General features: G+C 59.1%; 1 protein-coding gene across 3 annotated transcripts; it reads right to left on the bottom strand.

Moving 5' to 3' along the window:
- Positions 1-2,483: 2,483 nt before the first annotated feature.
- On the bottom strand, positions 2,484-12,817 carry LOC128312993 (SLAM family member 9-like). 3 transcript variants are annotated; one of them, XR_008293052.1, is made up of 7 exons: positions 12,331-12,817; positions 9,213-11,183; positions 7,898-8,290; positions 7,234-7,530; positions 6,304-6,442; positions 6,028-6,104; positions 2,484-5,788 (listed from the first exon to the last, which is right to left on the bottom strand). XR_008293052.1 is itself a non-coding variant. In XM_053209213.1 (6 exons), the coding sequence occupies exons 1-6, from the start codon at positions 12,401-12,403 to the stop codon at positions 5,733-5,735; spliced, it is 1,041 nt and encodes a 346-aa protein (XP_053065188.1). In that variant the 5' UTR covers positions 12,404-12,787; the 3' UTR covers positions 2,484-5,732. The 3 variants fall into 3 exon arrangements, 2 of the variants coding, with proteins under 2 accessions (XP_053065188.1, XP_053065189.1); XM_053209213.1 differs by lacking the exon at positions 9,213-11,183 and having other exon boundaries at positions 7,898-8,296; positions 12,331-12,787; XM_053209214.1 differs by lacking the exon at positions 9,213-11,183 and having other exon boundaries at positions 12,331-12,772.
- Between the last annotated feature and the right edge of the window lie 788 nt (positions 12,818-13,605).

The raw sequence follows: 13,605 nt of genomic DNA, 5'->3' as shown, positions 1-13,605 counted from the left end.
AGCTCAGCCCCTCTCTCCACCCCGGGGGACTTTGGGGCCAAGGGCGGGGGCCAGGCTACCAAGTCTGGGTCTCAGGAAGGCCATATCTGCAGCCCAGCCCCTTCCCCCGCAAGAGCCTGGAAACAGTTTGTAACCACACGTACAGGTCACCGGACGATAAGAAGGGAAGGCCCCCCCTTACCCTGCCCATCCCGCCCCTGAAGACAGAGCCACAGCTTGGCTGTCCCTAATGCTGGGCTAACGGGGGGCCGTCCTGGCCCCTCGCTCACACATGCCGTCCTCAGCCTGGTTGCTGCAGAGGCAACCAGGCTAAGGGATGGGGAGGGGTGCAAAGGGGACCCTCAGATTGTAGAGAAAGATCCACAGAAAACACAGGACACTGGAAAAGGAGACCCTGGGTGCCTGATGATCTCAGCCAAAGCAGGGCAAATAACTGCCTTTCCAGTTAGACATTTGGTGGCGGTTTCCCTGCCCTGGGGACTTTGAGGGCATCCCAGAAAGGGCCAAGCCCCCCATCCCTCTCCCTCAACCCTTCAAGACTCTGGAAAAATCAGCATGTTGATGCCAGGAAGCCCCCACCCCCCTCCTGCCTCCCTCACACCTGCCGCCTGGCCCCTGGCTACACCCACGCGGGAGCCGCCCCTCTGTTCTGCCCCCCCCCCCCCCCCCCCGCCGCCAGCCACCCAGGAGGAGGCAGATCTGGACCATCGGGGTCTGGGCGGGAAGCCAGCTAACACATGGAGTCCCCACTGTTGGGCCCCGGGTCACATCTGCTCCTCTCCTGCTCTGCCCCCACAGCCCCACCAATCCCATCACTCCCTCCTCTCCTCCCCACCACCGCCCTGACCCATTCCCCTGGTGCCCAGTCCCCCAAGCTCCCTCCTGCCTCTGAATCCCAGACCGCCTTGCTGGTTTCTCCTTGTCTGAAGAGCGACAGACATACAGAGCTGAAAAACAAGGGTTGCTTCCTTGTTTTCTTTTTTTTTTTTTTAGCTTTATTAATTTCTTTTGAAAGAGAGAAAGTACACTCATGAGGGAGGGGAGGGAACAAAGAAACAGAGAGACGACTGCAGAGCCCAATGAGGGGCACAATCCCACTAATGGTAAGAACATGATTTCATCCAAAACCAACAATCAGATGCTGAACCACTGAGCCCCCCAGATGCCCCATGGGTTTGCTCAGAAGAGAATAATCCATGTTGACTCTATAAAATTCGGTAAACAGAGAAAATAATACAGAAGCATGAAAATCGCGAGACACTTAAATAACTTTGAGGGATGTGCTGATGTTCCCTAAGTGACTGGACCCCTAGAACCTGTAACAGAATGTGAGGAACCTTGATTTTCAGGAGACTTACGGTCCACGTCCTGGTGCTTTGCTGCGGCCCAGGGCTCCAGGGTACCCGCTACGTCCTTCTCACTTGCTTGCGTCACAGGCCGGATGCCCGTGGTGGGTCCGCATGACGGGAGACGGACTGAGACTTGGCCCCAGCAGCAGAAGCCGCGTTCCCACGGCCGGATGCACCCCGAGCAGGTCTGCTCCTAAGAGACCCCGGCGGGTGACCTTTGCTGAGCCGAGCGGGCAGCTCTGAGTAGCTTGTCCGCAGGGACAACGACACTCAACTTCGGGCAAGCTGACATGGGGGCTGGGGGGCTCCCGGACAAGCCCAGACGAGGGACAGATTATCTCGGGGCAAATGTTCGCCATCTTCCAGCCGCAGGTACTCAACTGCTTCTGCGACGCACCTCGGGAGGAGGGACGGGGATGTGGCGGAGGGCGAGGTGAGGCTTCTGCCCTCCGATCGCCTACGGTGCAGGGAGGGACAAACAACGCGGAAGCTAAGGACGTCCCCGCGCACAAGCAGCATTTGCCAGCCGCGCGGGGACCGGGTGTGGAAGGGGGGCACACCCAGGAGAGAGATCCTCACCCAAGCTCGATCTGGTCGCTGTTTGCAGAAGAAGTAAGGGAGGCAGGAACTTTAGTCTCGTAGAGACGCTCCCGGGGGAGAGTTGACCGGGACCCACCATCCGGTCTATCCCATTAAAGCCCATGTGGAAGGTGGGAAGGGGGGAGAGGGCAGAGGGAGTCGAGGCGCCAGGACCCTGGCACTGGGCGGCCCCGGCGGCCAGGACCGGGGCCCTGTCCCCTCCACCCTGGATGGGGACGCGGGAGGAGGGAATGAGGTCAACTGAGCATCCCAGGGCTCATCCACCCAGATTTCGCCTCCCGCATCATGGAGCCACTCACTTCCCGCCCTGCAGCCCTGTAACTGGACGGTCGGAGCCGCACCCCCCGGAGGCCACGTGTCCAACGCCTTCTCAGGGCCTCTGCACCTCTAGTGTCCTCCAGCCTTCCTCGGCGGCCTGTGGCTTCAGGCAGGCGGGTAGAGCCGGACCCCGGCTCCCGGCTCCACGTTCGTTCCTGTTCGTCTGCCTCCCCCTCTCGCTGCCGCCCCTTTGACCGTTTTCAGCAGCGTTTTCTAAAACACTCAGCACAGGAACATCCTCTCCCGCGAGCAGGAGCGACACCATCGCCTCCGTTCTCCTTGTCCCACAGCTGAGCAGGAGCAGGCAGGGCGGGACCGTCCCCTCGTGACCTCGAGGCTCCCTCCCCTCACCCCTCCGCCCTCTTCCTCCAGTTCCGGGGCACGGTTTTCACGCGGCGGCCGAGGTCCCGCCGGGACAGAAGGTCCCCCGGGAGTCCCCTCAGGCTGGGTGGACGCCTGGGACAAGGGAACCGTGACTCTCGCTGGGACGGTCAGTCAGAGTGGGAGAAAAGCAGGGAGAAAAGAGGGCGAGGGAGAGGATCTCAGGAAAATCAGCCGCCGGGAGAACCAAGGGCCCGAGTGCGCAGCGGGGAGAGAGATGTGTGTGGGGCCTTCAGTGTGGGCGCCGGGACGGGGTAGGAGCAGGACAGGCAGGGCATGGCCAGGGGGCGCCTCGGCCGGGGGCGGACGGGCAGCTGCACACACGGCTGGGGGTCAGCTCCCTCTGCGACCACACTTCCCATCTGGCTCGACAGAGCTGGGTTCACAGTCAAAGGATAGGAACAGACATGCCTTGGTGTCCCTCCGGGTTCTCCAGGGAAGCAGAGTTAAAGGGATGCTTGCAAGTCTAGAGAGATTCATTGTACAGGTTTGGCGCACATTCTTAGAGAGGCTGGCGGGCCTGGAGTCTGCAGGGAGGGGAACCAGGCTGAGACAAGGGAAGGTCTGCTGTTGAGGTTCAGGCCAAATGTCATCAGCCTGGACACACAGGGAAGAGCCAGTGCTGGAGGTCTCGTCCCCTGACCGTCTGCTGCAGAAATCTTTCCTCCTCAGGGGAGGTCGGACTTGGCAGCTTCCAGGCCTTCACCCGATGAGATGCGGCTCACCCACGTTGTGGAGGGCAGCCTGCTCTACTCAGAGTTTATCCTTTTCAGTTTATCTCATCCCACATGTCCTCACGGAAACATGGAGAATGATACTTGACCGCAATTCTCGGCACTGTGGCCCAGCCGGGTGACGTATAAAATGAACCACCAGATCGCACAAACACGAATCCAAAGAAACGTAGAAAGGCTAAATAATATCAGAGAAAGAAGACTTCAGAGCCCGGGAAGTTACCAGGGGCAAAGGAGAATAGTGGACAATGACGGAAGGTCAGTTCAGCAAGACGTGACGAGAACCCCCGACGTGTGCCCACCTGAAGAGGGCACGTGGTGCCATGGCACCAAATACACGTGGCAAGATGGCAGAACTGAAAGGAGGAACAGGTGCGTCCACCGTCGCAGCCAGAGGGCCCAGCACTCCCGTCCCGGCAGCGCGGCGAGAGGCGGGCAGTCAGCAAGGACACGCGACGCTGAACACGACCACGAACCAGCCTGACCCGGCTGGTGTCTGAGGAACACTCGGCCCCACCAGCAGCCTGCAGAGCCCTCTCAGCTCCCAAGACAGTGTCCCATCCTGGGCCAGAACACAAACGTCAGCGATTTTTCGCGTCCTGAAATAATGTGTTTTCTCGGACTGGGACAGACCTCGGGTAGAATTTAATAACAGAAAGATGACGGGAAATTTCCAAACACTTACGGAGGAAACGAAACAAGTCTCCATAGCCAATGTCAAAGAGGGCGCCTGAAGGGAAATGTCTCAACATTTGAAGCGAGCGGAAATGAACATACAAGACATCAAAACGTGGGAAAAGACGCGAACAAGGTGCTTATGAGGAAATGAACATGATTCAAAGCATAGTTTGCCAAAGGAGAAATGCTCCAAATTTATAATTTAAGCATTTCTCTTACAAATCTATACAAATAAGAGCGAAACAAATGCAAAGCAAGTGGAAGAGAGGAAATAAGAACGAAGGTAGAGAAAATGAAACTGAGTCATGTAATAAAACATATTGACAGAAAAGCCGACAGCGAACATCACTGTTGAAGGCGGAAAACTGAATGCTTTCCCTTAATGTTGGGAACGAGCAAACGGTGCTTGTGCTCACCGCTCCTCTGCAGCATCTAGGGAAAGTCTCATCAGATGCACTAAGGCAAGAGAAAGACATAAAGTGAGATATAGATTGGAAAGGGGAAAAGAAAAGCTGTCTTGATCACAGACATTACTTATGTTTGTCTACATAGAAAATCCCAGGAATCTACAGAAACTTCCCCAGACTAGTAAGCGTGTTTGCCAAGAGGGCAGGATAGAGGCCAACGGGGAGGGGACTGACGGGCCATTGTACCAGCAGGATGGAACAGACATGTAACAGTTTGTGCTCCAGACCGGGGACGGTCACGGAGGCCCTGAGCAGGTGTGCAAGGGCAGGCGGGGCATGTGGTCGCGCACAAGGGGATTAAGAGGGGGTTGTCCCCGGTGCCAAGGAGCCCCATCAGGATTGGGGTGTGTACAGTGCCCTTGTAGCCTTGTGGGACAGAGGCAGGTTTTAATAACTAGTCAGTTGACAGCTAACTAGTAGGAACTAGAAACTTCTGCTTTTCTCCTGAGAAACAGGAGCCCTGCCAGGTGCCAGCACGTCCGCACACAAGGGAGGAGGTTTCCCAGGACTCAGGAAACCAGACGACGGCTGGGACACAGGCCCTGGCTACGGTGCGGCTTGGGCTCCCCCAGCTGTGCGGCCTTGAGACTCAGCCTTTTTGGCCTCCTGCTCCTCGTCTGCAAAGTGGGCACAAGGATACCCAGCTCACACAGTGTCTCGAGGGCCCTGTGAGTGACCAACGAGGAGGGTATGAGATCAGTGCCCGTCACGGGGCCGGGACTCAGCGAGCCCTGGCTAGTGTGACTTTGTATTCTCTTTACACAGCTCTCAAGCACAGACTGAGCCGGCTGGTGGTGAACCGGTCGAGGCTGGAAGTTGAGACTTCATGTCGATGGGTCCCAGAGGCCGAGGGTCCGGACAAGACGACGGACGGTGCACAGACGTGGGGAGAGTGGGCTCCGTTGACGGTTGCCAAAGGGGCTGAGGCTGAGCGGAACCGGACCACAGCTTTGGACTCGTTTAACGACGAAGGTCCCCCTCGATCTGCCGCGATGTGTGTCTTTCTGCTCAACTTGGGCACAAGGTGTCCGCATAGAGATTCACGGAGGTTGGATGAATCTGGTCCCTGCTGAGAGCAGTTAGAGGGGGAGGGAGCAGGACCAGGGCTGCAGGCATCACACGCACAACAGAGGTGTCGGGGGGAGGCTGGATTCCCTGCTCCTTCCAGTTAAATCACCCTCAAGACCTGGCCTGGGTGGCGGACCTCACTGTAGACTGTCGTGAGCGGTATCTCCTGTTCGAGATGTGGTTCCCCCGAACCCTGGAACACAGACAGAGGACTCCTGCCACAGCTGAGGGACAGAGAGGCCCCAGAGGGACCCACACAGATACCATGCCACTCACCTGACCTCCCCCCAAAGCGCCCAGCACTGCACGGACCCCGTGTTAACTCTGCACTGTCTGGAGAGAGATACAGAGCAACGAGGCCAGAAACTGCTGATCCCTGGGTTTGACAAACTCACACCCAGGCACAGGGACATGGGAGAATCCAGGCCTCACCTGCTTCCTGTGGTCTTGGAACATCTTCCCTGCAGGGTGGACGCCACCAAAACGGTCCCTGTGCTCTTCCTGGGATCCTGCGCCTGAGTCCCACCGATGCAGCTTGAATCTGAGCCTTGGAAACCTGTACCCTCCCCCAGCATGCCCCCCTCGGTCACGCCCACACTCACCAGCCTTCTGCAGGGACATCCCTGAGCAGCAAGACGCAGGGGGAAGGGAGCTGAGGGTCAGTGGGGGGCGGGGGGAGGTACGTGGGCACGGGAAGGAGAAATGCACCTGCCTCTCCCAGGCTCCAAGCTCTGCTTCCTCCTACGCGAGCACAGAAGGTACAGTCCAGCTCCGAGGATCAGCAGCACGACCACAAGAGCCCCCAGGACAGCTGGCAGGTGGGCAGACCCGTCCGGCCCATGTGGACCTGTTTGCCTCCCACACAGACAGTGAAGAAGGATGAGACAAGAGATGTCACATGCCCGTTGCCAGGCACGTGGAGACGTGTGAAGGGGCACTGTCTCGGCTGGAGACGCTCCCGAGAGGAGGCGAGGGGTGAGGGTGGCTCAGGGGGGGCTCCTGCAGGGTCCTGAGGTAAGGAGCCCTGCTCGAGGTCAGTGCCTGCTGGACAGGACCCCAGCGGGGGCTCCTGTGGGCTGGCAGGGGTCACACACGGTGGGGCAGTTGCAGGCAAGGGGTCCCTGGACGGGAGTAAGTGGGGAAGGGGAAGACTCGGGACTGGAAGGTCTGGGGGAAGAAGGAGGAGCCTGGCCAGAGGCTGAAACCTGGGGAGCCCAGGACACATCTGGGAATCCAGGCGAGCAGTTGGGCGGGAAGCGTGTCCCCGAGACCGGAGACGGGCACACGAGCCCCGACACCTGAACCCTGAAGGCAGCGGCTGGCTCGGCCTCTCTCAGGTGGCACCGACCACTGACTCTCCCCCCTTGCTTGCTGGAAACCTCCCGGGACACACAAGGACTGAAGCATGAGGCAGGGGTGAGGTACCCGAGGGGGCTGCCTGGACCAGCAGGGGTGAGGGGTGCAGAGGAGCAGGAGAGAGACACCGAAAGGCAGAAGCAAGCGGAATGTGCCTGCCAGCTTCCTGGACGGGTGACGGGTGGCAGGAGGTGACCTAAACATGGGGGACAGAGCCCGGAACCCTCACCCAGGGGGACCTGAGCCCCGGGAGTCCCCTCCCCTCTGACAGGATGCACTCACCGTGGGCACAGACTTCCCCAAGGTCCCGGGTGGCAGTTTTCCGGTCCCCCGGGTTGCTGACCACACAGGTGATGCTGGGGCTGGGCTGGCTCAGAGGCAGCTTCAGAGCCACGGTCCAGGGGTTGCGGGCCGGTCCTGGGACCCCTCTCTTCTCCAGCTCCCTGGGGAAGCCCTTGCTCTCCCAGGACACATTCACGTCCTCTCTGGTTCCCGGGGCGTGGCACTCCAGGGTGACATTGCACCAGTCTGGTGTGACGGATGGAGTCTTGTCCAGGATCTGGGGGCGGGTCACGGGCTCTGGAGCCCGAGGGACAAGAGGAAACAGGGTCAGGTGAGTGGGGAGCATCACGCCTCAGGCTTTCTCGGGCGGAATCTCACTGTCACCCTGGCATCCTCCCGCAAGATGGTGAATCCACTTTACAGATAAGACAGACTTGACCCAAATATACAGCGAGTGGCTATGAGGACGGGAGCCACTGCGTGAAGTCTCAGGCGTGATCTCAGCTCTGCCTCGACTTGTGGTGAACACACTGCGTCCAGTTTCAAGGGAGAAGCCAGAGCCTCAGGTCTGGGGTCTGGAAGAGGTCCTGCGAGGGGGGCCAGGGACACTCCCAGGGACAAAAGAAGTGGGTAAGTATGTATTGGGGGAGGAGCCACCACCTACCGTAGACAGTGAGGTGGAAATACCAGTTCGTTTCTCTTCCTCCGGTTAAGGAGACTCGAGCCCAGTACTGCCCACTGTCCTCAAGGGTCAGGTTGTCAATCCTCAGGGTCGTGGTGTTGAGCACATGGACCCTCTTCTCGAACTTGTCCTCAAAGTTGACCCATGTTGGAACATCTTCCCCAGGAGACACGAGCAGGATGATCGTGTTGTGTGACTCAGATTTAATGCCCCAAGAAATCTTCTCCAGCGTGACTGCTGGAAGTGATTCTGGACTTTGGGTCACATGAAACGACACAGAACCTCCTTGAGTTCCCGTCAGAGAAACCACGTTTCCAGAATCCTCCACTTGAGATCCATGGGTTCCAGAACCGTTGACCACAGTGCTGAAGGCGCCTAGGGCTTTGGAAACAGACACGGTGAGCGTTTGGTCATTGAGAATAAGGAGAAAACCCTAGAACCCATGGCGCTCATGAAATCCGCCCTGTAGACTCCCTTGACTCCGGGAGGCGGGACAGAGCAAGAATTTGGAGTCATGCTGGAATCAGGTCCTGGTCCTAGTGGGGCATCCCCTTGAACCCGGTCCTGACCTGCTGTCCCGCAGTGTCCGCGCCGCCTAACTCTGAGAGTCTGGACATGAGGATATCACCGATCGAGAGCCCCTAGCACATCTGGGCCGATGCCAAGTGCCCAGCGTAGGAGGCAGCTTCCACCGTGGCTGCCCACACGCTGTGGGAGCCCCGGCCCTGGAGTGGGGGCCGCACCCTGTGACTTGCTCTGGAGCGGAGTGGCCCAAGGTCAGGCTCAGGGAGGCTGTGCTACAGGAACCCGCACTCCAGTCGCTCAGGGGCTGAGACAAGGGGAGATTCTGAGACTGAGAGGGGTCCTGTCACACAAGGTAGAGGCATCACGGCCTGGTGGCTGCACCCCTCGGGGCCACAGCAGGGAAGGCACACAGGGGAATCGCCCGTGGGGGTTTCTCTCCCTCCAGAAGCGGCGTGATCTCTGCTCATGGGTTTGGCCACCTAGTCACAGGGCCCTGGCTACCTACCCAGAACTGGAAAATGTGGGAGAAGATATGATGGGTAGGTGAGCTCTGCTGTGCCTGCCACGAAGACCACGCTTCCCCAGCCGGTCCCCGAGACACCCTCAATGTCCTTCCTCAGTCACCTCTTGCAGAGCCGTGACCAGCAGGCAAGGGCCTCCGCGCCGCCCCTCCAGACCCCAAAATGCCCCATGCGGCATAGCCCAGGGGACCTGATACCCTGGGTCCTTCTGGAGACCGGGATAGGAAAGAAGGGGACGGGCAAAGAACGACCTTGTCCTGAAAGGAAGACCCATGTGTCCCCTGCAGCAGGGCAGGACTTCCTGGGGGCCGCTGCCTGCCAGGGCCCCAGACCCCTCTCCAGGTCCGTGAGCTGTCCTCACGCGGGGACTGCCCCCTCGCTGTGCTCACACCGTCCTGGCTCTCCCAGGAAGCAGAGAACCCAGAGAAGGGCTCAGGCCAGTATTGCTTCTGGAAGATTCCAGATCCTTCTACGCAATGATGTCCTCACTAACTCCCTCATTCCGACGGCAGGCGGCTGCATCCCGCCTGTCGCTGTCCGGCCCGGACGGCAGGTCCCTGTCCCCACGTGCCAGCTGCTGCGTCCCAATGCAGTTTGGATCTGCTTGTGTCCTTGGCCTGTTGTGTCCCATTAGTTTGTAGGAGCCGCCGCACCTGTCGTAAGAGAATCAGCCTGTTTTCTAACACACATAACGTAAGTCTTCTCCAACGTGCACGTCACCTCTGTCTGTGGACTCTGGCCCTGCTCTCAGCCTCAAGAAGCTGGATGTATCCGTTATTTGTAAGGCTTATTGGTTTTACGTCTTGCAGAAAAACATGGGCCCCCCCAGCAAAGGTGTGCTTTGTACTCGGTCTGGATGCCTCCTAGAACTTTTGCGGTTGCAGTGTTGGTGTGTGAATGTGACCGGAAGGGACTGTGCTTGGGTCTCAGACCAGGAGGTCCCTTGCAGCAGGGCGGTGAGGACCGGGGCAGGGTCCGGGAGGCGGGAGGCGGGAGTCCTCTGCTCTCTGCAGCCTGTGGCCTCGGGCAGTCATGTAACCTCCCTGCCTTCTCCTTGAGTCTCTGATGCAGAGACAATGACCGTGCTCCCCTCAGGGAACTGTTGCTGGGGTGTCAGAAGGCGCGAGCTTTCCTTAGGCGTGAGCTGTTCCCATCAGGACGATGCTTGCTCCTGGCAGGCACAACTGGGGTCCGCCCCAAACTTCCCAGGTCCCGGATGGAGCCCTGTGCTCCCCACCAGCTGCCCTCTCGGGGTCTCCTCCCGGGATCAGGGACGGGCTCCCGGGAGACAGACACCCATGGTGCCGCCCCACAGGCGGCCACGGGAGCCAAAGTCCCCCCGGGCCTTCCACTCAGAGCCATGAAGCTCTCAGAGCCATGTCCACGGCAGCTGGTTTCCATGGTCCCTGTCAAGTCCACAGCAGGAAGAAACTGAGCACACCTGTGCAGGGGGGGGCAGCGTCCTAGAGACGAGGGAGGGCCGGGTACTGTGGCTCCACATGGTGTGGGCATCTCCCCATTTCTCTCCACTGGGCTGCTGCCCATGGAGCTGGCTTCGCTCTCCCCCAGCCCAGGGCTTCCCCTGCAGGGAGCTGCCTGCACCTCTCCCCCTGCCCTGCGCAGGGGCTCACTCTCAGCGGCTCCCAGCAGTCCTGGGCTCTCACGCCCCAGCTATTCTCCTGGGAAAGGGCACCCAGGTACCTGTCCGCCTGTGGCAGGGCAAGACCTCGGGCACCTGCTGGCAAGGAGGGAACCAGGGAGGGAGGAGGCTCAGCCCTCAGGCTGCGGGGGGGGCCTGCCCCCCAGGCTGGACGGTGAGCCTGGGCTTCAGGAGGCTGGAAGCCGACTCAAGCTGGGAGGAAGGCAGTGAGAGCTCTCAGATCAGCAGAAGGTGCTAATCCCAGAGAGGAAGGACAGAAGGACAGAAAGACAGACGGCCAGGGACACAGGTGGCTGTGATCCAGAGAGCAGGATTTATTTAAGAAGATAGCATTTATTTTATTTTATTGTTTTTTGTTTTTTTTACATTGATTTAGTTTCAAGAGACAGAGACAGAGTGAGAGCGGGGGAGGGGCAGACAGAGAGGGAGGCACAGAATCCCAAGGAGGCTCCAGGCTCCCAGCTGTCAGCACAGATTCCCACTGGGGGCTCAAGCCCACCAACCGTGACATCATGACTGAGCTGAACTCCCAAGCTTAACCGACTGAGCCACCCAGGAGGCCCTGAAGAAGATAAAATTTAATATTCAGCAGTGAACATAAATTTTTACTTTTCCCCCCTTCCTTCCTTTCTCCTTCTTTCTTCCATTTCTCTTTCCTTATTTCCTACATAATCTTCCAACCCAGATGTTGACGGAGAAAACTCTATGTAATCTCACATATTTTTCCAGTTAATAAAAATTAAAAGAAAGAGAAAGCCTACATTTTGTTGTGGCCAAAATACTGAGATCAGAGAGATGTCAACACCTTACAAAGCTCCTTTTCTTTTTTTTTTTAAATAAATTTTTAAATGTATTGATTTATTTTGAGAGAGAGAGAGAGCATGAGTGCAGTGGGGACAGAGACGGAAGGAGAGACAATTCCAGGCTGACAAAGCACAGAGCCCGACGCGGGGCTCTAACACGTGAACCGTGAGATCATGACCTGAGCCGAAATGAAGAGTCGGACGCTCAACTGAGCCCCCAGGTCCCCACAAACCTCATGTCTGATGAGAAACGCCCTGCTTACAGATGCCCCAAGTTCGGATATTTCCTAGAACCCCTGCATACCCCTCCCCCAGTGAGGCCAGGGCACTCAAGCAAAACATGGCAGGAAATGAAATTCCCGGGGAATCCATGGCTCTCGAGACCTCGGTCTTGTCCTTTGTTTTTATTTCGTCTGTTTCACGAAGGCAGATGGTCTCGGGGGAAGCGCTAACGGGAGTGTCTGGGTTTCCTCAGGACAGTCTTTCTTTCAGTTCCCTTTTGGGGACCTGCTACTTCCCTTCCCGTCACCCCATTCACCCTGTCCCGGGGCCCTGATTATCAGTGCCCTCTGTTCCATCCACACCCTTCCAGCAAGTGGGCGCAGACACCCTCAAATTCCAGAGGCCGCCCTCCCTTCCTGGTTCCTTGTGTCCGTGCCCTCCTCTCGCCCGAGAAGTGGGACCAGCTCCCATGGGGACCCTGGGTCGGCCCCCTGCTCCCCTCACAGCTGCAGAGGCAGCCTCTCCCCTGTGGCAGGCGGGTCCCGGCTCAGAGCCAGATGCCCCCCTCGTGCTCCCTGACAGAGTTGGTATTTCGGGCTGTTCCCCACAGACATCAGACACACGGGACCCCCGCCTCCCTGCCCCGCACACCGGCCTCCCACCCGGGGAGCCCGGGCCACTCACTGAGGACGAGGCTGCTGAACCCCAGGAGCCGGGAGGCCCAGCACAGCTGGGGGTCTTCTGAGTGGGCCCCCATCACAGGCTGCCTCCTTCAGGCTTGGTCTGGGCCGAGTTGGCTGTGGAGGAAACATCCAGAAGGCAGAGGCAAGAGAAGAGGCGAGCTTCTGCTCAGAACACTCTTAGGCTCTTCCCACCCCAAGGGCGGAGCTAACTGCCTAGGACAAGCTGGCTGGTCTAGATAAGCCATTCAGATGCTTCCTCTTCTCTCTGGCACCTGCAGGGACCCTCGGGGAACGATGGTGGAATAAACATAGGAACCCCCCCTCGGTGAGGCGCTGTGTGGGAGACGCCTCGTCCTGTGGGCACGACCAGCCTGGTGATCTCAGCTCCCCAACCGGCACTGCTGGGACCCCTTACCTGTTTCCCTGGGTCCACACTCTGCCCAGGCAGCCCTGCTCCCCAGGGTCAGCCGATGGCCAGGCCCAAAGTCGCACAAACCACTGTACCAAGCACACGCCCCTCCCGGCCCCCTGCTTTGGGCCTGTCCTTTGTCTTTACACGATGAACGAGTCATGTTTCCTCTCTGACTTTCTCTGCACTTCAACTGTCCGTGGTCGAAGTTGCTCTGAGCCCAAGAACAAAGCGCTTTGTGGGAAGGGCCCACCCCCCACACCCCAGTGCAAACACGGGCATTTCCCTTTGGTCGGCACCCAGGCCCTCCGGGCACCCAGACCCGCCCTGCCCCCCCCACAAGGCAAACCCCCCCAACAGGGCAGCACCCCACCAGCGCGTCCCCCTAAGGCTCTGCCAGCCCTGGGCCCGCTCTCACACACAGGCAGGGGGCAGGGACGGGCTCCTCCGTCCACAGGCTCAGCTGCCTCAGACTCACGGCCACCTGCTGAGGGTCAGGCCTCTTCTCCCCAGATGGGGCCCCACGACCTCTGAGAACCTTGTCTCCCATGGACCCTGGGGGAGCAGCCCCATAACTCCCCGCCGGCCGTGCCCTTTCCCCGCCCACGGAGGCTCCCCCCAGCTGCTCAGAGCCTCGGATCCTAAGGCTGGACCCCAGGATGGCCGGGGACACGAACTGAAGGCAGTCGGCCTATGGGCTGGGAAGTCCCTTCTGGGGATGTGGAAGCCCATCCTAAGGCTTTGGACGACCATCGCAGGTCACTCAGCAGGGCAGAGCAGGGACTTGACTCCTAACCGTGATCTCTGAGACCCAACACCAGCCCCTGTCCCTTCCCACCGTGTGGCCTCCAAGAGTCACCCCGTCCA

This window comes from Acinonyx jubatus, chromosome E4 (assembly GCF_027475565.1).
Source record: "Acinonyx jubatus isolate Ajub_Pintada_27869175 chromosome E4, VMU_Ajub_asm_v1.0, whole genome shotgun sequence".
In the NCBI taxonomy this organism is placed as follows: Eukaryota; Metazoa; Chordata; class Mammalia; order Carnivora; family Felidae; genus Acinonyx; species Acinonyx jubatus.
The sequence above is the reverse complement of the archived record's forward strand: the minus strand, read 5'-3'. Positions and strand labels throughout refer to the sequence as shown.

Coding starts and splice junctions, on each gene's coding strand:
- LOC128312993 (XM_053209213.1), bottom strand. CDS start 12,403: ATGGGGGCCCACTCAGAAGACCCCCAGCTGTGCTGGGCCTCCCGGCTC. Junction 6,443..7,233: donor TGGGGAAGTCTGTGCCCACG/GTGAGTGCATCC, acceptor GGAGGCAAACAG/GTCCACATGGGCCGGACGGG. Junction 5,789..6,027: donor TCCAAGACCACAGGAAGCAG/GTGAGGCCTGGA, acceptor TCTGTGTTCCAG/GGTTCGGGGGAACCACATCT.